The 27,300-nt window shown below is 31.6% G+C and overlaps 2 protein-coding genes across 4 annotated transcripts; both read left to right on the forward strand.

Annotated features, from left to right (window-relative positions):
- The first annotated feature begins 13,235 nt into the window (after positions 1–13,235).
- LOC149226530 (putative aquaporin PIP2-8) lies at positions 13,236–15,978 on the forward strand. Its single transcript, XM_089377514.1, has 4 exons — positions 13,236–13,602; positions 13,692–13,987; positions 15,246–15,386; positions 15,480–15,978. The coding sequence occupies exons 1-4, from the start codon at positions 13,332–13,334 to the stop codon at positions 15,588–15,590; spliced, it is 819 nt and encodes a 272-aa protein (XP_089233640.1). The 5' UTR covers positions 13,236–13,331; the 3' UTR covers positions 15,591–15,978.
- A 152-nt stretch (positions 15,979–16,130) lies between these two features.
- On the forward strand, positions 16,131–18,651 carry LOC149226531 (putative aquaporin PIP2-8). Of its 3 annotated transcripts, XM_089377516.1 has the most exons (4): positions 16,131–16,581; positions 16,668–18,133; positions 18,248–18,386; positions 18,478–18,651. In XM_089377516.1, the coding sequence occupies exons 1-2, from the start codon at positions 16,308–16,310 to the stop codon at positions 17,033–17,035; spliced, it is 642 nt and encodes a 213-aa protein (XP_089233642.1). In that variant the 5' UTR covers positions 16,131–16,307; the 3' UTR covers positions 17,036–18,133; positions 18,248–18,386; positions 18,478–18,651. The 3 variants fall into 3 exon arrangements, with proteins under 3 accessions (XP_089233642.1, XP_089233641.1, XP_089233643.1); XM_089377515.1 differs by having other exon boundaries at positions 16,668–18,386; XM_089377517.1 differs by having other exon boundaries at positions 16,131–16,515; positions 16,668–18,386.
- The last annotated feature ends 8,649 nt before the right edge of the window (positions 18,652–27,300 follow it).

Raw genomic sequence — 27,300 nt, forward strand, 5'->3', positions numbered from 1 at the left:
ACCCTCGTTTTTCAGCTTTATTTGCCGTTAAGAGATATGTGCCTTTCGAACTGCTTCATCCAATTTTTTAGGATTATCAAATTCTAACTTCTCTTTCATATAGATGAGCAAATCGCTAATGAAGCGTTGTACTTTAGCCTTCTCCCGGCAGATGTAAGGTACATATGTTAACAAGGAAGTGAACTTGGCTATGAATTCATCCATAGTCTGATGTCCTAATCTTAAGTCATGGAACTCCTTTTCCTTATCATCATAGAACCTTTCAGTCAGATTATCTGTCCTTAAAATGTTTCTGAAATTGTTTCAATGTAACTTCTTGGTCATCAATTTCCCCGATGGTCTTAACTTCCTCCCACCATAGAGTGGCCTTGCCTTCTAACTAGTATATTTCTAATCTTGCCTTCAAGTTGTCATCATATTCATATATTTGAAAGTGTGTGTTCATGTTAATTAACCATGCCTTTACTGCCTCCTTGGCTTCACCATTATATATAGGTGGTTTGATCTTTTCGAACCCTCCATGAAGTTCAATTTTATTCTTCTTAAATCCTTTCATGTCAAAGACATTATCAGGTTCTTCTTCATATCCAGTCCGTCCTCCTTCTGATTCCGGACGTTCCTCCTATTGTATGTGAGATTCTATTATATTTTCTTCACCTTGGCTAGGATTAGGATTTCTTTGGTTCTATTTATCTGAGAGTCTTTTTCTAATCTTTTCTTGTTCAAGTTGCAATCTTTCATTGCCCTCCCTTAAACTCAACACATATGTTTGTAATTGTTGAACTGTTTCTAATAACACAACATTTGCATTCTTATTTGTCTCTCTTAGTTGTACCGACATTTCTGGGTTGAGTCCTGTTGTTCCTTTCAACGAAGTGCATCCTATTCCTCGCCTCATATTAAACCAGCTTCTCCTCTGTGTATCATAATTATTTGTTACTCAATAATCATCCTTTCAGGCCTCAGTGTGGTGACTTGAGGGCTCTGATACCAATTGTACAGACACATTAATAATTCTAGATAATCTATATATATATATATATATATATATATATATATATATATATATATATATATATATATATATATATATATATAAACATTTGATATAATCATATTTAACCCGTATTTAATTAGATAAGTGATGACAACATCTAATCGGTACTTATTGACTTAACATTGTGCCAGATACGAACTACGCATATGGTTTGGCTTTACACAAGCTACTGCACAATAATTCATGTGATGGATTTACATTTATGAATGAGTAGATCATCCAGCTCTTGTCTTTCAAGGAGGATGTCTCTATCCCGAGGGTGCTCCTCCTACCGTCCAGATGCAGTCCAGTGTTCTTTCCACTTGGAGTTAATCCTTTGGTTGTTGTAGATGAGGGAGATCTGACAGTTCTTGAAGCTTGGGTTAGGGTCAGGGTAACGGTTTCGAAGAATTGGCTGTAGGTAATCATTTGCATTCCTACACTAACGATGAGAGGGTTTTGCAACCCTTTCTTGATCTTGTTCTCTGCGGCCTGAAAACTCACCCAATTCCTCAGTTTCTTTCCTCTGTGGCTGCTTCTTGGGTGCTACACAGTCTTTTCCAGCATTTGGCTTGTTCGATAGCAGGTTTTGTGTATCTATCGTGGCAGAGGATTCTTATTTACCTGATGTCCTTGGTCAATTTATTACAATTAGATTGCATGAGTATTGTTGACGCTATGAGGGCACCTCCTAGTGGTGGTCGAGGTTTTATTTGTGCTTCAAAGTTGGTTTCTTCATGCCCAAAATAGGCAATACACAGTCAGTTTTCATAATTTTTTGTGCTAACTAATGACCGATAACATGTTAAATAAAAATAATATGTTTTTAAAGTTAAAAAAATGTTGGTTATTGGCAAATTTTAATTAAAAGCATTGTAAAACATGGATAATTTGACTATTCTCCATTCATGGTTGTTGATATTACAATCAGGAGATGGGGGGAAAAAGGCAAAAGTATTTCATTCTCACTCTCAACAATAAATAAAATATGTTGATGTCCATGCATAGTAAAGTGAGATAAAGTTCAAAACATTAAAAAGCAGAAAAAAAAATGAAAAGCTTATACTTTCATTTTTTAATGTGCAGAAGATGTATAATTCTTATCATTTTAAGAAATATTTCAATAAACTTAATATCCATATTATCTGTTGTATTTCAATGAACTTCATGTATAAAGAAAGAATATTAATATTTTCGTGGCTCATTGCATCCTACTAAGCATTTCATTTCTATAAGTTTATCTACAAGAAGTAGTATTGTAATTAAAAAATTTTAAAAATTAAAATCTAACTATTTTACATTTTAGCTCTTTTTCGCACAATTTGGTCTCAAATCTAGCAAATATTTGTTAAAATTGAAATTGAAGTCGAAAATATGAAGTCTAGTCCAATCAATCAAGGGGAATTTCAAGGGACTGAATCCATTTATGCATTCAAAGTGTAATTCAAACAATGAAAATATGAGCTTCTTGTCTCTATATATTGAAAAAATGAATATCTTAACCATTGATATGTGAAGAATCAAGATAGATCAAATCTTTCTAGGAGAATTCGTTTTTGAGATTTTGCAATGTAGAATAGGTTTGCACCTCAAGAGATTTGATCCTCTCCATGCTTCATAGATACATGGTTAAGAGAAATATATCAAATTCAAATTCAAACTAGTTAACTATGATCTAAATTCATTTCTTCCATTCTATAGTAGAGAGATGTGCAATTTCTTTTGTGCTCAAACTCAAGTTGGCAAGTGTCTATTCTGTAATAAAAAACAAAAATGAGTATACATTTCTTGTTAATTTTAATTAAAATCAATATAAACATCGATAATCATACTCCCACAACATAGTATGAGGAGATGTCCATATAAATTAACATAATTATATATCAACATTAAAGAGAGATGATGAACCACATTATTAATACATTTATGTGATAGATTCAAAAGAAAGAATATATATATATATATATATATATATATATATATATATATATATATATATATTGAGTGTGATGTATCATTTGTATACTTTTAAAAATATTTCAATTCATGACCAAAATAAACTTAATATCCATGTTAACTAATGTATTTCAAAATCAACTTCATATAAAAAGAAAGAGTACACATATTTAAATGGCTATGTTAACTAGAATATTTCAATGTCAACTAAGTTTATCTACAAAAAGTTGGTTGTTAAAACATTTAAAGTAATCTAACTAGTTTACATTTTGACTTTTTTTTAGGTAATTTAGTCTAAAAGCTAGCAAATATTAGTTTGAATTGCAAGTATAAAGTGTGTATTCTACATAATCCAACTACCAAAAGTGATTGTGAAGGCATTGAATTCATTTATGCATCCAAAAATGCAATTCAAACAATGAAAAGTTCAAGACAGATTAAATCTCTCTAATTGCAAACTCTTTTTTTGATGTTTTGCATTGTAAAAGAGATTTAAACCTCAAGAGATTTGATCTATTGGGGGTGCTTTGTAGATCCTTGGTTAAGATGGATATATCGAATTAGAAATAAAATTTGAAGTCAAAATTGGTAACTATGACTGAAATTTGGTTTCTCATTCCAATATTATTTGATTTGCCACTCTACATCCCTGTATGAGAGATGTGAAATCTGTTATGTGCTCAACCTCAAGTTATGATGTGTCTACTTTAAAATAAAAATAAAAGATTCTTTGAATAAAAATATGGTTGCCTATAATAGAAAACAAAAATGAATATATACTTTTCATTATCTTTAATTAAAAGCATTCTAAAACATGGATAATCAAAGTCTGACTATTCTAGGTTTATTATTACCTGTCAATCTTAACCATAAATAAAATATTTGGATGTCCATGTAAAGTACATATTTATATATTAACATAAAAAAGACATAAAGTAATAAAAAAACACACATATATTTAGCTTTTGCACACACATTATTTAAATAAATTTAATATTAATATTAACTAATGTATTTCGGTATCAACCTCATATAAAGAAAAAGAGTAATAATATTTCAATGGAGATGTTAGGTAAAATATTTTAATATAACTATGCATATATTATATAAAACAGTTAAAACATCAAACTTGTCATCCTACTTACATCTTGTTTATCTCTAGAAGTCTATCTACAAAAATTATTATTGGTAATACATTTAAAGTAATCCAAACTATTTTGTTTTTGCTCCTTTTCATGCAAATTTGTCTAAAGTCCAGCAAAGATATGTTTGAATACAAGTCTAAACTATGTAATACATTTATGCATCCAAAAATACATTTCAAACAATGAAAAATTGCTCACACACATACTCCAAACACACACACACACATATCAAATCTCTAGGTACTAACATTTTTTGATGTTTTGCATGCAAAAAAAATTTTCACATCAAGAGATTTGATTTCTCTAAATGCTTCGATATCTGATTAAATTAAAGCTATACTAATAAATATTTTTCTTTAATTATTTTTATTTATGAATTTAGTTTATATTTTATATAGCTCGAAAGACAACGTATATCGAAATAAAACTTAATATAGATTATATCTTACATATTTGTCTCTTTTATATATATTATAATAATTTATATATATATATATATAAAATAAAATATTTAAATAATAATAAAATTATTATTTAAATTATAAATTATATTTAAAATATATATAAATAAATTATAAATCGAAAAATCATTCTCACATTCATATATATATATAAATAACTTTGCCTTTTTATTCCAATCTTATATAACTAAATTATATTTATTATTTAAAAAAAAAATCCTTCAAAAATTAATAACCATTGGAATGAAATCTAATGATATACCAACTATACAAAATCCTTACGTTAAAACTATAACTTTTCACGAAAAACAAAGAAATTAATTATATATATATTTTTTAATTAATTTTAATTTTATATATGTACAAAATTATTACTTAATTAGAAATTTATTTATTTATTTTCTTATGCTTATATTTATTTATTTTATGTTTGAAATATTTTTAAATCATTATATATTTATTTATTTTACATTTTAAATATTTTTAAATAAATAAAATATTAAAAAAAATGGGGTAGTTCAAGTGGTGATGGGGTAGAATGAAGTTTCATCGAACTAGAAATTTTGAGTTAGAATCTTGTGCAACAGCCAGGTGAATAACGATTGTAGAATGAAGTTTCATAGAACCAGAGATCTTGGGTTCCAATCTTGTATTACCGCATAGGGAGATGAATAATAAACATGTAAAACTCCAAAATCAAAAAATCTTACAAAATTTACAAAAATAAACAAAATTTAAAATTTAAACATTATTACATTTTTAATTAATATTAATTTCATTAAAATATTTTAATATTATAAAATATTTTTAACATTATTTATAAATAATATACTATATTATATCATTCAATTCAATTTAACCAAACTCAACTCACATATAGATATATTACCGTAATATTACATATATTAAATATACTATTATATTACATTGCATGAATAATGTAACGTAACATCTGCCATTAAAACATATAAATACAACTCACATATAGATATAATACCGTAATATTACATATATTAAATATACTATTATATTACATTGCATGAATAATGTAACGTAACATCTGCCATTAAAACATATAAATAGACAAAAAGGGCGACACCACTTCACTACTTAAATAACAAATCATACATGTCACTTTATATTATCAAACATAGTACAAATCATCAATTTAGTCGGGCTATTTCTATACACCATCTATTAAACTAATCATTATTTTAATATTTATTTTATTTATTAAAGTAATTAATAATGGAATATTTATTAAATAAAAATATGAAATAATAAAATAAAATAATAATTAAAAGATAAAAAAAATTAAACGAAATAAAAAAAAATTAAAATAACATTTTAATAACAAATATTGAAAGAGTAATTGATAAATAAATTAAATTATTAAAAATAATTTTATTTTTTTATGAAAAAAAATTAAATATTGATTTCATCATGGAAATGTTGAGTTTTTAATTAAAAAATATTAATCATCCATATAAAATTTATAAATCCAAAATCCTAGTATTTTTTAAATCACATATAAACCTAAAAGCACTGAAATCTGAAATCTTTTATTAAAAAAGTTACACCTTACTCTAAAACCTTAAATCATGACAATCTTTTCATTTAATCAATGACTTACCGGAATTTTAATCTTACCATCACAGATTTAAATGCTTATATGAATTATTAGTATAATAATTACTAAATATTTATAATATTAATTATTAAAATTAAGGATTATAATAATAATTTAGATTATTCAAAAATCTGCAATTAATATTATTAAAACGAGGTAATATTAATCTCTTCTTTATAATCTACTCTGATAACTATTTAAATGCTTAAATCAAGTTCTTCTACTATTAACATTCAAGAAGTCTTCTTTATAATCTACTCTGATAACTATTTAAATGCTTAAATCAAGTTCTTCTACTATTAACATTCAAGAAGTCTTAATGATGAATCCGGGTTGGGATTTAAATCAAGCTATTCTACTATAAACATTCAAGAAGGCTTGGGATTTAAATCAAGCTCTTTTAGTATCAACGTTCAAGAAGTCCTCATGATGAATACCGGTTGGGATTTGAAATGTTGACAAAAAATGGCACAAGTCAAAAAAACGAGTTAATAAATAAAGTAAATTATTATAAAGAATTTTATTTTTTTATTACGAATTTAGAAATGGATTTCATCATCAAAATGTTGAATTTTTAATTAAAAATATTAATGATCGATATAAAATTTAAAATCCTAATGCTTTTAAAATAAATTTACAAACACAAATATTTTATTAAAAATTTAGACCTTAACCTAAAACCTTAAATCATGACAATTTACAATTTTTTCATTTAATTAATGATTTACAAAAATTTTAATCTCTACTTGTATTTAGTGCTATTTTTTTGAAGTTTCTGTTGGAATCGAGCTGAAATTTTTATGATAAAATCTTAATGTATGTTATTTAAACTAGTTTTTTTGACTGTCTATATAGATTCAGTATGTGAAAAATCCTCCAACACTTCTTTATGTAGAGATTACTCATTAAACTTATGATTTCAATAAATTTCTTTTTAAAAAAATTAAAACAGAAAAATGTATATTTTCGTTTTAATTTTACCATCAAAAATTTACGAATGTATCTAAAATCCCAACATCTTAATCCAAAATCTCGACCATTCCTAAAATCCTAACATCTTAATCCGGATCATTTAATAAAAAATCACAAGCCAGCTAATATCTTGAAACAATGATGTGCGCGTGAATTTTGAAAATGGCTGATCATAATCCACTTTTTAATTCTTTGAACAATTATTATTCACTTGGAGTTGCTTCTATCGCTTGTCTGAATGCAAAACAATCTCAATATACACCTCGCGATGCAAAACCATGTTAATCTCTTCAACAAGGATGTACACGTAGGTTATAAATGCTTTTTGTACGTGTGAAAGACGACCAATAGCAAGCAGCCGGGTACACAGTCAAAATCTGATACGTTCAGAAATGGACGCATCTTTTTCAAAATCTCAGACGGATGGTGAAGGGTCAATTGTCAATTTCGGAGTCACATAAAGTGGTATTAAGATGCCGACGTGTTGGAGGGTAGTTGTTGTCAGTGTACCCGACCTGTTGTGTGGAGAGCACCTGATCCATGCCTAGCCTGTTCACGTGTTTACGGAACCCTATGGATCCGCGCCGTGAACAGATTTACTCCAGAAATGGGCAGATGGCTAATATGGTGTGTGGGTTTCATTAACACGGAACCAATAGCCATTGAGTTGAAACCTATCCGATGTGACCGGTCATCACACCCTCTGACAGGAGAGTATGGATGGGCGGTATTTCTGGGACTCCGAAATATTGGGAACGAAGATTTTTAACACATTTTTACAGGGTATACAAAGGGTATTTAATGATTTGTATGTTGGATTCCGCAGGTATTTAATGACTTGGGATTTAGTGATTTGTATGTCCTGCAGTAGATGTAAACCTAACATTGCAGTGAGTGATGTAATATTCAATATAAGACATTAAATGCTCTGTGTAATTGACTGTTCATTGTTGAAAATTAAAGGAAGGGTACAAGAGATTTTTTAGATGTCCGAATGGGTTGATACATTAACGCTGTTCATGCACGGCCCAAAGGATTCCGGAATAGACCGATTACCAAGCCCTATGGCAGGCGAATATCGGCCCAATGCTAGTGGAGATTTTGGTATGTATATCAAATCAGATTGGAATGGAAAACTAAATTCAGATTACTAAGTTTGAGTTTGAATTTCGATTTGAATTAGATCAGCTATGGAATCTTTAACTTAATTTAGTAAAAAAATCCTAATATACTTGAATTTTTTTCGTCCAATCTGCTTGTAATTTAGGCTCTTCTTGATAAAGGAGGGGAAATAATGCTGGTTACTAATAATGCTGGTTACTTTGTTTGCCCGGTCAGAAGAAGTTATAATGGATATGGATATAGTTTTCTTGTAGAAAAAATGGTTTCTACAAATGGTTAAGTTTGTTTTCCTAATGATCTGGAAAGGAAAAAATTGTACTAAATCAATTATTATGTTTTTAATTTTTATCAATCAATTATTATGTTTTTAACTTTTATCAATGGTCAAATTTAAGGCTTACGATTTTCTTTTATCACTAGGGAGTTGGTTTTTCGGAAGAGAAAAAAACCATTTTTTTCTTAAGGAGTCATTTCCCAAAAGAGAAAAAATCATTTTTACTCTTAAGGAGTTAGTTCCAGGGGAGGAAAAACGATCTTTACCCTAAAGAGTCGTTCCTCTGAGGAGAAAAAATCATCTTTACCTCTAAGGAATAGGTTCCCAAAAAGAGAAAAAACCATAGACAAGTGAGCAGGTGGCCCTATAGATCCAACTAATGAGAGATACATCTTTTAAGTATGGTTAATTGGGTTGGGTAATAAGCTAAGTTAAGATGATAACAGGGCTCTGTGGCCCCATAAATCCAACCAGTGAGATAGATACATCTTTTAAGTATGGTTAATTGGGATGGGTAATAAGCTAAGATAAGATGAGAGCAATGCTCTTTTTGGTAGTTGAACAAAACCATCCCTAGAAAAGTTGCTAGCTACATAATGTTGTCACAAAATATATGTACGCTGCTAGAACAAATCGAACTTTATAGATAATTAAGTAGAATGGAAAAAATTAATAAATTTTTGCTTTTATTTTTTGAGTCAATATAATTTGATAACTATGATTAAAGTCCAAGAAAAACCTAATCGTGGAAATGAGCCATTTATAGCTTAAAGTCAATAATTGCTTATGGCTTTGTATTAGGGAGTCTTTTTTGTATTATGGAGTTTTCTTTTTCTATTCTACACCTATTTGAAATAATTTTATTTTTATATTAAAAATAATAACAATTTATTTTTCAAATTTATTTATATGAGGCCAATCAAACTAAAAAGATATAAATTCTTAAAGCAAGACTATTTAATATTATGTATAGTTGACAAAATAGAACCTTAACTAGAGTTTGGTCAAATAAATATCTATGCTCAAAACAGAGCCTTGACTATGGATTTCGATGCATCTTGGGACCTTAAGAACTTCCTAGGAGACTTATGAGACTGTGGAACTAATAGAATAACTATTTATAATGTTAATTAGGGTAGATCAATGAATGGAATTACAGTTCACAATAACGTCAATTTTCAGGTTGAAACAGGTGTTTGATATGATGTACTTTTTCTCCACTCAATGAAAAAATTGATGTATCTTTTCTCAACTACTCGTAATGCGACGAAATATATCTGTTGAATGGATGAAGTAAAATACGCTCTTTAGAGGTCATCATAGATTTGGAGATAAAAAAATCGTTCGCGATAATTGGAGGAAACCCACAGTCATGTGACAAAGTTTCATGACCCGACTTTACCAGAGATGATCCTCGCGCTAATGTGACCCTTGTCGACGCAATAACATCACGATTTACTGTAAATTCCTTTCTTCGATTTTATTCTAACACGTTAGACTTTATTGGGTTTAGATAACATTCTTGTTTTTTTTCCTTGGGAAAAGCACGAAGTATTTTATTGGGTTTATATAAAATTCTAGTTTTTTTCCTTGGGAAAAGCATGAAGTATTTTATTGGTTTATATTTAAATCTAGTATTTTCTCTTGGGAAAAGCATTAAGCATTTTATTGGGTTTATATTTAAATCTAAAACTATCATATTTATATATATATAATTTTTATTTATTTATTAATTTTTTATTATTTTTTGTTATTAATTTTCTTTTATTTATATTAAAAATAATTTTTATAGTAGTTTAAATCTATTTTAAATTTGGAAAAGAAATTTTTCCAAAAAATAAATATAAATTATACCTATAATGATAAAATGAATGCTTATTTTTTATATTTTTAATCATAAATAAGGATAATAATTATTTGATTTGCTTTTAAAAATTTGTTTGAACGTGTTAATAAGGACATTCCTAAATCATTATAAGTTTGATGGGCTAACAAGTTATGAAGGTTAGTAAATTTTTTGAATTTGTGATTTAATATGGGTGTGTAAAATATTTTGAATTAAGATGTTTATATATTTTTCACCTTCTTAGTATTACATAGATGGAAAATTCTTTAGCACACCCACTTTTTAGAAAAAAATCAACACTCTTTCAATATGAAGCTCATGAGAGTTTGTTACTTTTATAATAATGTCAATTTACTCTTATAATAATCTTGATTTTTTTCTATATTGTAATTGAAATAAAAAGATATGATAGATCCTTTATATTGGAGTTGATCACCTCTTCATGGTATCTTAATTTTTTTGTTATCCTCTAATCCTTTATCACAACACAATTTTTTTTAAAATTTAGATGTAATAATATTTATAACATTATTTTTATTCTTCACATTAACCTTTTCATTTATTCCCTAATAGTTTAACTAAGACTTGAAATATTAGTTACCTTTTGTTACTCATGTTCTCAATGGGGATAAAAGCTTGCTTCTATGAAGAGGATAAAATGTCATACATTACTTTTACTTTTAAAAATATAAGTTATAAAACACTTTTGTATTTGCTTGGTCTCTTCACATGGTTTTGTAAAGAATTTGTAACCCCAATATTCACAAGCATATAAGGTGACATGGGTGATTTGATTATCAAAGAAGACATTCTTCTTATCCCATAGCTAAAAGTTTCTTGATTTACATTTTTCTTCTACTTCATAATAAACATTCCACCCTCCATTTATTATTTTCCTAATGCAATAGTTCTAGTTAGTTAAGCTAGCCATGGATATGGATTCACATATATTTGTATAAAGTCACCTTCAAATTATTACTATCATACACAAAACTAGGTTAAGAATCATTTTGGAATTCATTACCATAACAACCATTTTGTGAGTGGTAATAGTCATAATTATACTATAATATAAATTGTTAGGATTTTTAGTTGCATGTGGGATCATAGTGAGTCATTGCCATAAAAATAATATCACTAGTGTAAAACAAAAAGGTGATGACTATACTAGTGACAGGTGAGATGTCACACTTCTTCCAAGGAATCCTCTAACTTGTCAATCTATATGCTAAACTAGCTTAGGGAACAAAGAAAAACTTCTATGTAACTTTTATGTTACTCTTAACTTGAAAGGATCTTTGAGCTATTTTAAACTATTCTAAAATTTAGTCCCAAGCCCTATATCAAGATCGTTTCTAGAATCAATAAAAAAATGTAACACAATACTTTTATTATTGTAACACTTCTTTTGATTTTAGGCATAACAAGACATTTCATAATTCCATAATTGCACGATAACTAAAAAAATTAACTTAACCTTGTTTCATTTTCCATAACTTTCTAGCCATAAGTTTTATAAAATAATTCTATATAATGTTTCTATATAATGTAAATAAAATAACGTTAATCATAATAATTCTATAAAAATTGTTTTTATGTTTTTTTTTGAAGTATAACAATAATATTTTAAATTTAAGAATTAGAAACACCTTGCATCACTACTAAATTAAAAAACATCATTACTAAATTCGGGGAGGAAACTGGGATAAACCCTCTCATTTAAGATTATTTGTAGATAGTTTTTAATACCGTCACATTTCTTGTTGGCATATATATATATGTGTGTGTGTGTGTGTGTGTGTGTGTGTGTGGGTAGTTGTGTGGGGAATGGAATGGATTGAATTACTATATTTAAGAATTAGAAAAAATTTCAAATCATAAATTACCATTTTAATTTTTTTGTTAATTTTTTTATTAGATGTTTTGTTATTAGTTATTTTAATTTTTTTATTAGATTTGAAGGGATATGATTTATTATCCGTTATATTAAAGATTAGTAAATATTTTTAAGATTGAAATTAAGATTTTTTATTATTTTATTTTTATATTATGATTATATATATTTTTATATGTAGAAAAAGAGTATCACATTTTTACTGGGATAATAATGAAAATTCTTGTATAATTTTGAAAGAATATGGTGATTTTTTTGAAAATCTAAGTTATATTGGTTAAGCTTTAATATTTTAGGTTTTAAAAATGTTTTTATGATATTAAATCAATTTTTAGAGTCAAAAATACTATTTAAACATTAAGTCAAAACAAATTTTAGTTTAATATAAATATATTAGATCTTTTATGATAAAATAGAATAATTATTATCTTCTTCCTAATTTAAATTCTTATTAGTAATATGAATTTCTATTAAAAATTTAATGAATTTTAATGCTTTCTTATTGAGGTAATAACTTTGACTTAATAACTTTATATCTACAATTAAATTTCTATTAAAAATTTAATAAACTTTGATGTTTTCTTATTGAAATAATAACTTGAATGTAATGACTTTATGTCTATAAATATAATTTTTATTAGTAATTTAAATTTCTATTAAAAATTTAATAAATTTTGATGCTTTCCTATTGAAGTAATGACTTTGATGTAGTAACTTTATACCCATCAATATACTCATAGCTTCCTATTCTCACCAATTTTATGTGCCTCAATTATAAGTCATATTCGTAATTTAAATTTCTAATAATAATTTAAGAAACTTTGATACTTTGCCAGTGAGATAATGACTTTGATGTAATGACTTTATACCTATAAATATGCTAAGCAGTTAGTGTCATATCCTCACTAATGTTATGCGCCTGATTTGTCATTCTGATGATTTCCTCATCCACTGGTTGAGAACTGTGAGAAAGCCAGTAGTCTTCATTTTTAAGTATGGAGAAGGAAGCGCGATCGGGGAAGGTGGAGTACGAAGAGCCCCCTTCTGCTATGCTTTTAGACACAAACGAATTCTATCTCTGGTCGTTCTACAGAGCCATCATAGCCGAGTTCGTGGCCACGCTTTTGTTTCTGTATGTGACAATTGCCACCGTCATCGGGAATGCTAACGATAAGAGTCCGTGTGGAGGCGTGGGTACCCTGGGTATCGCCTGGTCCTTCGGCGGAATGATCTTTGTCCTCGTGTATTGCACCGCTGGAATTTCAGGTGGTAATCTTATTATAGTAATTAGTGATTTTTTTTCTTCCCTGAATTCGTTGATATTTGAATTGAGAAAACATATAATGTTGTTGCAGGTGGGCATCTAAACCCCGCAGTCACGTTCGGGCTGCTTGTTGCTCGGAAAGTGACTCTGAATCGAGCAGTCTTGTACATGGTGGCACAGTGTTTGGGCGCAATCTGCGGTGCAGGGATGGTGAAAGCGTTGCAGAAAGCTTACTATTCTAGTGGCGGGGGAGGAGCGAATTCAGTGTCGAAGGGATACGGCAATGAAACAGCTGTCACCGCAGAGATAGTTGGCACTTTCGTCTTGGTGTTTACCGTCTTCTATGCGACCGACATCAAGAGCAACGCCCGCGACGCTCACGTTCCTGTACGTTTTATTATAGATTCTTTCGTAGCATCAGATCGAAAAGCGGTCGACTAAATAACTAAATGTGTAGTTAGGGCTTGAAATTTATTTGATTTTACATTCGAAAAATATTTTGACTTTTTATCGATAAAAGTAACAGCAATAGTTTCCCTTCGCTTTTATCTGTAACATTCCAAACATTAACATTTTCGAAATCTATAATCAAAAGAGTAAACAACCCCTTCCATTGATTGAATGCTACCGTGAAAAATTGAAATTTGAATAAGCACACGAGGTTGTGTACGATTTTTTAGATCTGATTAACTCCATTACGCATTTTGAATCATGCCAATTTGATTTATTTTAACTCGAGTTCGAAGAAAATATTGAGAAGAAAATCTGTTTTCTTTAACTGTAACTTTAGCTTCATTCACAGTTGGTACTGTGAAAAGATATAAAAACCTTCCTCGCTGCAATTTGAATCATCATTTCGACATGTTTTGCTGGATGTGGACAAAATGTTGAGGAAAAAATCTGTTTGTAAAGGTGAACTTGTTTTATTCAAATAGGGCAAATTGAAAAATATAAAAGCTTATTTTATTTAAAAGTAGGTAATCAAAAAGTGGTTATTCTTACTTTGATTGTAAATTTGGAGAATATTTCTAAATCTCATAGGAATCTGCAGGAATTTGTATGCTGAATAAGTTCAATACTTTTAGATATTGAATAGTATTGTAAATTCCTGAAAATATTTCAAAGATATAAAAACCTAAGGCAATCTGAAAGTGGGAATTTCATATTCCTGAAATTTGCATTCAAAATAAGTAAACACTTTCGCATGCTAAAGTTTTACAAATTCCAAAAATATGTGTAAGATATAAAAACCTAATAAGCCTGTGTGATAACCAGCTTGGTATCTGAGTTTGTACTCTTTGCACAGTCACCAGTGTATTGACCACAGTATGAGCTAACAGGTTCCGTGCTCTGCCCTTCCTAAGATTCCGTCTCTATAAATGAGAGAGATCGTAATGTTTTCCTTGGAGGTGAAATTTCCAGTCGGACTATTTCTTTTGATAATGGGATGTGCACCTCGCCCTGGACGATTTCTGGTGAGGAATTCCATGTGAACGATTTCTGGTGAGGAATTTCCATGTGAACCTTGGCTGTACGTTATCATTGTCCATTTCTTGAACGCGTATGCAGTAAGCAATTTTATTATTATGTATAATACACTGATTTTTTTATCTATTAATAGATGCTAATATACTGATTGGCGCAGGCTTTGGCTCCGCTTTCAATTGGATTTGCTGTATTCATGGTACACTTGGCAACCATTCCCGTCACTGGAACGGGCATCAATCCTGCCAGAAGCTTTGGAGCAGCCGTTGTTTACGGCCATAAGAAATCCTGGGACGACCATGTAAGAAGAAGATAATAGTCCCCTTTCTGTTTGTTTTTTTATTTATCAGTATTGCAGTTTTTATGGAATTAAATATTGATTATTACATTGCAGTGGATCTTCTGGGTTGGTCCTCTTATTGGAGCTACGGTAGCTGCTGTGTTTCACAAATACGTTATCCGAGCATCCCTGAAATGGCACAGCAAAGAACCCAACAATGTTTAATGCAGAAACTGGACTTTGTTCATGCGGATGCATTTGTGTTGTAAAAATTGTGTTTGCTTTTAGATGTTGTAAGTTTTGAGGGGCCAATATTTCACGTACGCCGGATGTTAAGCTCAAAATAGGGATCAATAGATGCTAAAATAAATTTGATACGATGGCAGAAATATTGTTGTCCTTATTTGGCAAGTTGATTCCTATCGTATTTTGTCCGCCAAACAATCCTAATGTCAGTATTATGTCTGATGAACAATGTCATTATTTGGCATTTTCATAGCTATCGTATTTTCTTTGCCCAAAAATTCCAAAGTCAACGTTACGTCTACTGAGTTAATGACTTTGATGTAATAACTTTATACCTATAAATATGCTCATAGCTTCATTATTCTCACTAATCTTATGCGCCTGAATTATAGGTCATATTAGTAATTTAAATTTCTATTAATAATTTAATGAACTTTGATACTTTCCTGCTGAGGTAATGACTTTATTCCTATAAATATGCTAAGTAGTTAGCGTCATATCCTCACTAATGTTATGCGCCTGAGTTATAGGTGATTCCGATGATTTCCTCATCCACTGGTTGAGAACTGTGAGAAAGCCAGTAGTCTTCATTTTTGAAGTATGGAGACGGTAGCACGTTCGGGGAAGGTGGAGTATGAAGAGCACCATTCTGCTGTTGAGAACTGTGAGAAAGCCAGTAGTCTTCATTTTTGAAGTATGGAGACGGTAGCACGTTCGGGGAAGGTGGAGTATGAAGAGCACCATTCTGCTCTGCTTTTAGACACAAACGAATTTTATCTCTGGTCGTTCTACAGAGCCATCATAGCCGAGTTCGTGGCCACGCTTTTGTTTCTATATGTGACAGTTGCCACCGTCATCGGCAATTCTAACGATAAGAGTCCGTGTGGAGGCGTGGGTACCCTGGGTATCGCCTGGTCCTTCGGCGGAATGATCTTTGTCCTCGTGTATTGCACCGCTGGAATTTCAGTTGGTAATCTTATTATACTAATTAGTGATTTCTTTCTTCCCTGAATTCGTTGATATTTGATTTGAGAAAACCATATAATGTTGTTGCAGGTGGGCATCTAAACCCCGCAGTCACGTTCGGGCTGTTTGTTGCTCGGAAAGTGACTCTGAATCGAGCAGTCTTGTACATGGTGGCACAGTGTTTGGGCGCAATCTGCGGGGCAGGGATGGTGAAAGCGTTGCAGAAAACTTACTATTCTAGTGGCGGGGAAGGAGCGAATTCAGTGTCGAAGGGATACGGCAATGAAACAGCTCTCACCGCAGAGATAGTTGGCACTTTCGTCTTGGTGTTTACCGTCTTCTATGCGACCGACATCCAGAGCAACGCCCGCGACGCTCACGTTCCTATACGTTTTATTATAGATTCTTCAGATCTGAGACATCGTATTTCTGTATCTCTATATAGAAATATCTCGTAGCATCAGATCGAGAGGTCGACTAACTAACTAAATGTGTAGTTAGGGCTTGAAATTAATTTGATTTTAGATTCGAAAAATATTTTGAAATTTTATCGATAAAATTAACAGCAATGGTTTCACTTCGCTTTTATCTGTAACATTCCAAATATTAACATTTTCGAAATCTATAATCAAAAGAGTAAACAACCCCTTCCATTGATTGAATGCTACCATGAAAAGTTAAAATTTGAATAATAACAATAGGTTGTGTATGATGTTTTAGATTACATCTGCATCTGAGTAACTGCATTACGCATTTTGAATCATGCCAATTTGATTTATTTTAACTGGAGTTTGAAGAAAATATTGAGAAGAAAATCAGTTTTCTTTAACTTTAACTTTAGTTTCATTCACAGTTGGGTACTATGAAAAGAAATAAAAAACCTTCCTTGCAACAATTTGAATCATCATTTCCACATGTTTTGCTGGATGTGGACAAACGGTTGAGAAAAAAATCTGTTTGTAAAAGCTAACTTGTTTTATTCAAAAAGGGCAAATTGAAAAATATAAAAGCTTATTTTATTTAAAAGTAGGTAATCAAAAAGTGGTTTTTCTTATTTTGATTGTAAATTTGGACAATATTTCTAAATCTCATAGGAATCTGCAGGAATGTGTGTGCTGAATAAGTTCAATGTGTGTGCTGAATAAGTTCAATACTTTTAAATATTGAATAGTATTGTAAATTTCTGAAAATATTCCAAAGATATAAAAACCTAAGGCAATCTAAAAGTGGGAATTTCATATTTCTGAAATTTGCATTCAAAATAAGATATAAAAACCTAATAAGCCTGTGTGATAACCTGCTTGGTATCTGAGTTTCTACTCTTTACACAATCACCAGTGTATTGACCACAGTATGAGCTAACAGGTTCCGTGCTGTGCCCTTCCTAAGATTCCGTCTCTATAAATGAGAGAGATCGTATTGTTCTCCTTGGAGGTGAAATTTCCAGTCGGACTATTTCTTTTGGAAATGGGATGTGCACCTCGCCCTGGACGATTTCTGGTGAGGAATTCCATGTGAACGATTTCTGGTGAGGAATTTCCATGTGAACCTTGCCTGTACGTTATCATTGTCCATTTCTTGAACGTGTATGCTGTAAGAAATTTTATTATTATGTATAATACGCTGATTATTTTATGTATTAATAGATGCTAACATACTGATTGGGGCAGGCCTTGGCATCGCTTTCAATTGGATTTGCTGTATTCATGGTACACTTGGCAACCATTCCCGTCACTGGAACGGGCATCAATCGCTAGAAGCTTTGGAGCAGCCATGATTTATGGCCATAAGAAATCCTGGGACGACCATGTAAGAAGAAGATAATTCTCCCCTTTCTGTTGTTTTCTATTTGTCAGTATTGCAGTTTTTATGGAATTAAATTTTGTTTGTTACATTTCAGTGGATCTTCTGGGTTGGTCCTCTTATTGGAGCTACGGTAGCTGCTGTGTTTCACAAATACGTTATCCGAGGATCCCTGAAATCGCACAGCAAAGAACCCAACAATGTTTAATGCAGAAACTAGACTTTGTTCATGCGGGATGCATTTGTGTTGTAAAAATTGTGTTTGCTTTTAGATGTTGTAAGTTTTGAGGGGCCAATATCTCACGTACGCCGGATGTTAATCTTAAAATAGTCATCAATAGATGCTAAAATAAATTTGATACGATGGCAAAAATATTGTTGTCCTTATTTGGCAAGTTGATTCCTATCGTATTTTGTCCGCCAAACAATTCTAATGTCAGGATTATGTCTTGTGAACAGTGTTATTCTTGTCATTATTTGGCATTTTCATAGCTATTGTATTTTCTTTGCTCAAAAATTCGATAGTCAAGGTTACCTCTATCAATTATTTTGCCAAATGAGATGTATTATAAAGGTATCAAATGTGATCCGTTCTCTGAGTGTGAATGTCGGGGTTCCTTTAATTTCATTTGTATTATACAGGTATCAAATGTGATCTGTTCCCTGAGTGTGAATGTCGGCGTTCCTTTAACATGACGTTGACATTGCTAAAGGTATGATGTTTATACTTCCACACTTGTTAACTGTAAAAGTGGCACAGCTAATTTGTGACCAAAATAAAACAAAACTAAAATGATTTTAAGGACAATTGTTCAGAGCCTAAATTATTCAAACAACAGCGCTAAAAGCGTGCAAACTTAGCAACTGCATGAATGACACGAAACAAGAAGAAAGAATTGGTGGCTGATCAGAATGTCCAGCATTGATGACTGAAAGATACAAAGAAAATAGTGAGGAAAGGGTATCTGCAAACGTTCGGAGGTGTCTACAATCTTCGGTGGTCCGGGTAGCCATGTTCCTTCGATCCAATTATTAGGTCTATGATGTAGCTTGCCTAAACTCGGGGATGCAAATGTGTGCCGTTACATTTATAGCCAAAATTTTCTGGTCGAAATCATTTTATCTTAATAAGTATATAATTTATCAAAAATTAATTCTTTTCCTTAGGAAAATCTTTTAATATTTTATAGAAAATAAAGAAGTATAAATCTTTTATAGAAAATAAAAAATACAATTTGTAGGTTGAATAGCATTATACTTAATAATTTAAATGAAGCAAATAAGACATTACCAAAAAGCACTTTTAAGATGGAAACCATTTGAACCTCTAATAACAAAGTTTCTTTGAATAACATATTTGTTATTACATTATTTTCTTTTATCATTATTTTAAATGAAATAACTCTTTTATTGAACCAAGCCACAATGACATTTGAATTTTTATACATTCATAATACTTTTAAATTTTATGGCAGACCACATAGCAAGCAGTTAAGCTATAAAATTTGTGCTTTTATGAATACTTAATTTGTATTTAATCATCAAACATTGACTCTAAATTTCCTATCTTTTCATTCCATATATATATATATATATATTTGGAATGAAAAGATTGTAACAGCCCAAAATAAACATGTAATTAATCAAGTAATTTATATTCAACATCCAATTCAACTAATTAACTTCAAGTTCAAACGATGATTACAACACTTACTTGTGATTTCGGTTGAAGTCTGGTATGTGCAACAAGGTTTTGGGGACGACTCTCCACCCAACCATAGGCTAAATTGCACAAGGTATTGCACAAGGTCCAGTGAATCCTCTGTCTTAGAACACTATTTTCCCAAGAGAATAAATGATAGAAACTTGAAAAGATGGAATGTCTTCCATCCTCAATCTCTAATAAATAGAGCAAATATTGGATGGGGAACCACATGCACACACTCCATCTGTCTACATGCGACTTTGACTTTTTAGCTTTCTTTACTTTTCTTTTGATGTTTAAGTTTTATTGTTTTATTTCTTTTCTTTTCTTTAGCATTTTTGTTTTATTTTCTTCTTTTTCCTCCTTTTCTTGTGTTATTCTATTTATTCTTATTTAGAGTAACCATTTTTATTTTCATTATTATTATTATTATTTGATTACTTTTTATATATTTTTAATATCACTTATGATTTATTATTTTTATTATTTAAGTGATTTATTACTTATTAATTATTATTTATTATTAAAGCCCAAAATAAACATGTAATTAATCAAGTAAATTATATTCAACATGCAATTCAACTAATTAACTTCAAGTTCAAAACTATGATTAGAACACTTACTTGTGGTTTCGGTTGAAGTCTGCTATCTGCAACAAGGTTTTCGGGACGTCTCTCCACCCAACTGTAGCCTCAATTGTGCAAGGTCTTGCTACAACTGGTCACCCCCGAGCCCTCAATCAACGTACTACTGTCAGTGAATCCTCTGTCTTAGAACACTATTCTCCCAAGAGAATAATGATAGAAACTTTGAAAGATGGAATGCCTCCCATCCTCCTCACCCTCTAATAAATAAAGCAAACATTGAATGGGGAACCCCATGCACACACTCCATATGTCTACATGCCACTTTGATTTTTAGCTTTCTTTACTTTTCTTTTGATGTTTAAGTTTTCTTGTTTTATTTCTTTTCTTTTCTTTAGCTTTCTTCTTTTATTTTCTTCTTTTTCCTACTTTTCTTGTGTTACTTCTATTTATTCTTATTTAGAGAATAACCATTTTTATTTTTATTCTTATTCTTATTATTCTTATTATTATTATTTTGTATATATTTTTAATATCATTTATGATTTATTATTTTTATTATTTAAGTGTTTTATTATTTATTATTTATTATTAATGGGAGGGATATTACATATTCTCCCATTTTAAGGAACTTCATCCCGAAGTTATGTTTTTTTCTTATTTATTATTTATTTTCAATTACTTCATGTTGCCAACACCCTCTATTAAACTAGTATAACCAGCAGGCATCGAAAGTCCCCAACGCCCCTGGAAATCTCAAGGATTTTTTGTCCTTTTTCCCACTTTTGACACCAGGCATAAGCATGACCCGGTCTGTATTCTAGTCCAAGGCTGGCCCCAAGGCTCGCGCCTGACTCAGACCTCATCTACTCCAAGGCAAGCATTTGGTCTGGTACTCAATGACCCCGGGCATCTCACAAGGCTGACCCACTCCCTCCACAACTACTAAGGTGCACAGCTCTAGGCATCGAAATCCTTTACATCCCTTCCAGACTTCGGCATCCCAATCTAGTAATAAGCACGTAGCCTAGAACATCAAGCACTTGGCCTCCTCAAGATGGTCCCATAGCTCTTCAAGAGCTATCCATCAAGATCTATACACAAGACAATGGAACCACTGGCATATGTAGTGTTGATTGAGTTTGTCCCCAGCCCATATGGTGTTACTTATTCTCCCTCGTGCATATGGTCTCACACGAGATCATCAAATAAACCGACCCTCTCGGCATATTTGTGGAGTCCTGTCAATCATCACACCTCAACATACAACCAATAAATTAGCTATACCATCATAGTATCATAGAAAATAATCCACATGCCAAGTCTTGCATGTCATTAAGTAACATTCATCATTGTTAACCGCAACATTATGAATAATAACAAACTGCATGCTCATGAATGTCATAAATTTGTACACAACTATCACATGCTTCACCTCATGAAATACCATCATAAGTTAGAACATCAACATATTTGCATCAAAGACATATCATGACTTCACATAATAAATGAACCACATATCACTATACATCACATCATAAGCTCATGATCCTTATGCATATCATATCCATCTTGAGCATTCAATATCATTATCATAACAAATAAATAAATAAGCACCACATATATGTCATTACCTCTCATCAAAATCATGTCTAATTACCTGTTTTTATATTCTAATGCGTTGTACAGGTCATAGAATCCTACTCCAAGACTTACCTTATTGCCACTTATTTTAATTAAGATTTAACTTTTTGTCACATGTCCCATTGTAGTATTCTACCCCATTCACTTTTAATATAACCTAGTAATATGCTCTTATTACATCAATACACCTTAATTTTTCAAAATGGTTTTATAAACACCATTCTCCTCAATTATTCATATACATCTATAGGTCACATTCATGTCATATATGAATATTTCGTAAAGGAAACTACATTTTTCAAGACTATTAGCAAAAATCTATTAAATATTATCTCTTACTAATAACAAAACCCTTAAACTAGCCATCAAAATTTAAAATTAAAATTCCAATCCACTACCATTAACTTCACACCCCTCGAACCAAATCCATTAATAATTATGTGTAAATCAATCCTTCATTTAAAAAATTACTCAAAACCCCAATCCAACTCATATCATATCATAAAATAAACTATTTAGTTTATGAATTTCATTCTTTTACGTATCAAATTTTATTATAAAACTTTACAATAAATAAATTCAAACTAAACTCCTATTCTAATAACTTCGAAATCCATATTTATATTTATTACAAAATGTACATTAAATACACTAAACATTTACATGAATATCTCATTTTAATTTCAGAGAAAAAATAATAATTAACGAGGACAACCTAAGAATGTACATCGTTTGTTCAAACCACAAAGTTTATTTTGCGTTACGCATTCTAAAAAGAGGTACGCTCATTGGATATTATCGTGAAAAGTTATCAAATAATTTTAAATATAAAAATATATAAATAGTACGTTTTAATTTCTAAACACAAAACATCAAAATTTTAAAAGATTCCAAAGCCAGTGTGATTGGTTTGAACTTTCATCACAAGTTCAAAAGACAAATGGGTCGAGTGGAACTCTAATTATATTTCTTGGCCAGTTTCCATTGAATTGCATAGGCTTGTCAAAGCGAAAATGCCATTAGAGTATTTCTGAAAGCATATTACCAACATATTCGAGTAGCATAATTTTGTCTTCCAAGGCCTCCTAGCAAAAGGGATTCAATTTTGTGCGTTCTGGGCTATCTTAACCATCAGAAGCAGGCATTGTCCTCAGTCCAATTCAACCTTAACATAGTAGGGTATAATACAGAGATGGTGACAAGAAGTTCAGCCTTAAAAATCATCGTCATCAATGTCGAAAACTTTGTGCAGTGTATGCGGAACAATTGGACTGGGGAGTGGAGGAGATGGGTTCTATTACTGTCTAACATGTGGCACACAATCTCAGGACCTCGTTGAGCAGGGAATCTAGATAGTGGGGGTTTTGGTTTTGGCAATACCAAAAGAAAATCGATTCGAATCCATGCTTAATGGACTCTGCAGTGGAACAGTTTCAAAAACAGGTATAGCATAATAGGGCTTGCATCAACAATTGATTGTTTGAATGTAAACATTGAATTATTTTTTTTGTAGAGTATCCATGTGGGTGAAATCAACAACCCATAGGCCTACAATTTACAGATATTATGGTTTCAGAGAAATTTCGTTGAAGACCTTGAAGTAGTTGCAATGGCAAAAGCTTTAAAGAAGGAAAGGTTGAAAGAGTTACTGCCGAGTCCGACAGTGGCGCAGTGGGAGTGGAAGGTTTTGAATGTGGGTGACTCCAACAATTATCAGACCTATTTGTCTGTGTCTGTTATTCTCAGACGACGCAGCTGTTGCAGAAACCGAAGTTAATTGAAGGTTCTATGAGATTTGAAGAATGCGGATGCCATAAACGGTGGGGTAATATAAATTTGAAAAATAATGGTGACTCGTCTGAAGCTGAATGAGAATAAGAAGTGCATCAACTGTAACACTCTGGTTCCTCAGTACGTGTGTACCAATTTCTGGACCTTTGTATGTTTGACATGCAGCGGTATACACCGGGAGTTCACTCACCAAGTAAAATCAATATGGATGTCCAAGTTTAGCGTGGTAGAAGTTAACGCTCTTTATTCCGAGGAAAATGAGCGGGCGTGAGAAATTTACTTGAAGGACTGGGATTTTCAAAATAACGGCCTGACTGATAGCACCAATGTCGGGAGACTACGAACCCTCATTAAGTAGGTTTACGTTGAGAGACGTTATTGTTGAAAATGTAATTTGCAACTGTCGCGTCATTATTCCAAAAAACTACCAGTTTCCCATCGGGTCGCTTTTGCTGAGGCAGTGGTATTCCCTCAAACACCCCCGATGCAATCAAAATTTGACGTGTGTTCATTGTAAGGTTTCAAAACCGCTTTTTATTGGGACATAATGCTCAGGTGACTTGATCGAGCGATGATCGTTCCATTAAAGTGAAGGTTTGAAGTCGTTGATTGAAACAAAGATGCGTACAGGCCTGCAGCAAATAAATATTGCGTGAAGTGAAATTTTTTGACCACCAGGTTTAATAGTAAAATTATTAATGAATTTACTCTGGTCAGTAAGGGTTGGTAAAACTTCGATTTTACTATTTGTTTAATTCACGGGAAGTATGGGTATAGGTAAATGTTTTTAATTTTAATGTTTTTTTTTGCATGAACGTAATTCTTGTTTTACAGGACAAGAAAAGGTAAAAGCCATAAATTTTTGTTTTGTTTTTTTAACATATGCAACGTAATGTTTTTAATTTTTTGGTTCTGGAGTTTGGAATACGTAGCAGTGCGTATGCAAAAGAAAACCGGGGCAGCTTGTGAGTGAAAACAAAAGGGAAGAATGAACAACAATGTGAATGACTGTATGAATTTCTTTTGGTTAAAATGTATGTAACAACAGGGCATATGAAATTTTTCGCAGCAGTAAATGAAAATTTGTACACACACAACAGTGTAATTTTGTGCAAGAAGAAACAAAGTATTTTTGTGGAAGTTCTTGGTGAATCCCTCTGACAGAGAGGAAGAAATTTGTATCAGGCATTTTATTAATGAATACAAAGTTTTTATGTGTGTTGTCGAACCTCTGTTCTCTGGAAATATTTTTTTTATGCTTTCCTATGCTAAGATCCTATGGAAAAACAGAGCATTGTCTTTGTGTTATGTTAATTTGTTTTTGGAATTTTACCAGAAAAATTCCCAACAGTGGTATCAGAGCTTGTCCAGGCTCTTTGAAGGTGTCAAAGAAGCTGAAGGAAAGTTTTTTTTTACTGCAGTAGCTTCTCCAGTAGAGTGAAGACTTGGCAAGAAAAGATTCAAAGGTATTTCTCAAGTTCTTTTTTGTGTGTTGCTGTTGAGAACAATCAGTTATTTTTAAATAGACAGTCAAGTATTTGAAGCATAGCTGAGAGTGCAAGGAATGGCTAGCTCCAGCACTAGCATGGGTATTTTTAATACTCAGCTCCCACAGTTTAATGGGAAAAGCTATGACTATTGGGCAATAACCATGAGAGCCCTGTTTGCCTCACAAGATTTATGGGAACTTGTTGAATATGGATTTGAAGAACCAGGAGATGAAGATGAGTTTAATATATTAACTCAGGCAGAGAAAGATCTATTGAAGAGCAATAAGAAGAAGGACTCAAAAGCCCTCGTTTTTTTGTATCAAGTAGTGCATGAGAGTCTGTTTCCAAGGATAGCAGCAACCAAGACATCTAAAAAAGCATGGCAAACTCTCAAGACAGCCTATCAAGTCATGGAGAAAGTGAAGACAACAAAACTACAGTTGCTGAGGAGAGATTTTTGAGAATCTATGCATGAAGGAGTCAAACAATATTGACTCATTCTTCACACAAGTGATTGGCTTGGTTACACAGATAAGGTCTCATGGGGAGATTCTTGAAGAAAGGAGGATTGTGGAGAAACTATTGAGAGTCCTACCCTCAAAGTTTGATGTGATTGTCACCACCATAGAAGAGACAAAGGATCTCACAAACTTTTTAGTTGATGAACTTCATGCATCACTGATAACACATGAGCAGAGGTTGAGTAGAAATGAAAACTCATCTCTAGAACAAGCCTTTAAGATCCAGATTTCCTTTGGAAGAGGAAGAAGTCAAGGCCGAGGAAGCAAGAGAGGAAGAGGCAGAAGCCAAAACAGAGGTGGAAGGAACAGTCCAGCAAATGCTCAAGGAAGAGGCAGCAATCCAAATCAGAACATAGTCCAAGGCAACAGCCAACAAAGTGGACAACATCATGCTCAAGGACAAAGGTATGAAAAATCCAATGTGCAATGTTATTACTGTAAAAAATATGGGCATTATGCCAATGAATGTAGGAAGAAGCAACATGATATGAATAATAGATCTAGTGCAAATATCACTAGAGAAACATAATGTACTTTTAGCTTGTAACATGACTGAAACAAATAGTGATGATATATGGTTTCTAGAATCCGGTTGCAGCAACCATATGACAGGAAACATAGCCCTGTTTCTTGTTTTGGATCAAAATGTGAAGTCACAAGTCACACTTGGGACTGATAGTAAAATTTCTGTTATGGGAAATGGAGAAGTAAAATTATTTAAAAGGAAAGGTGAAAAGAAAACCATAGCAGATGTCTATTATGTTCCTGGAATGAAGTGTAACCTCTTAAGTATTGGACAACTTGTTCAAAAGGGTTACAATGTTTTCTTTGAGAATGATGTATGCACCATCATGGATAGAGCACCCAGCAAATGATGTATTGTTGAAGTGAAGATGACGAGGAACATGATGTTCCTTCTCAGAATATGGGCAGATTTGAAAAACAAAGAAGTAAGTGCAGTAGTTACCCACGAGGCTTTCCAAAGCGTAATAAAGGATGAAAATTGGTTGTGGCACTTGAGATTTGGACATCTCAACTTTGGAGGTCTTAACTTGTTGAGTAGAAAAGGAATGGTAAGAGGATTACCATTGATAGAGAAACCGGACAGCCTTTGTGAAAGTTGTATCTTGGGGAAACAACATAGAGAAAATTTTCCATTAGGGAAAAGCATAAGGGCAAAAGCAC

The sequence above is a fragment of the Pinus tabuliformis genome, chromosome J (genome assembly GCF_031772625.1).
Source record: "Pinus tabuliformis cultivar Carrire ecotype Pingquan chromosome J, CPIR1, whole genome shotgun sequence".
NCBI classification, from domain to species: domain Eukaryota; kingdom Viridiplantae; phylum Streptophyta; class Pinopsida; order Pinales; family Pinaceae; genus Pinus; species Pinus tabuliformis.

What these genes read in the sequence shown, in the direction of transcription:
- LOC149226530 (XM_089377514.1), top strand. Translation starts at nt 13,332, where the DNA reads ATGGAGAAGGAAGCGCGATCGGGGAAGGTGGAGTACGAAGAGCCCCCT. An exon ending in CCCGCGACGCTCACGTTCCT is followed by an intron (nt 13,988 to 15,245) that starts GTACGTTTTATT and finishes TGATTGGCGCAG; the next exon opens with GCTTTGGCTCCGCTTTCAAT. An exon ending in AGAAATCCTGGGACGACCAT is followed by an intron (nt 15,387 to 15,479) that starts GTAAGAAGAAGA and finishes ATTACATTGCAG; the next exon opens with TGGATCTTCTGGGTTGGTCC.
- LOC149226531 (XM_089377515.1), top strand. Translation starts at nt 16,308, where the DNA reads ATGGAGACGGTAGCACGTTCGGGGAAGGTGGAGTATGAAGAGCACCAT. An exon ending in CACCGCTGGAATTTCAGTTG is followed by an intron (nt 16,582 to 16,667) that starts GTAATCTTATTA and finishes ATGTTGTTGCAG; the next exon opens with GTGGGCATCTAAACCCCGCA.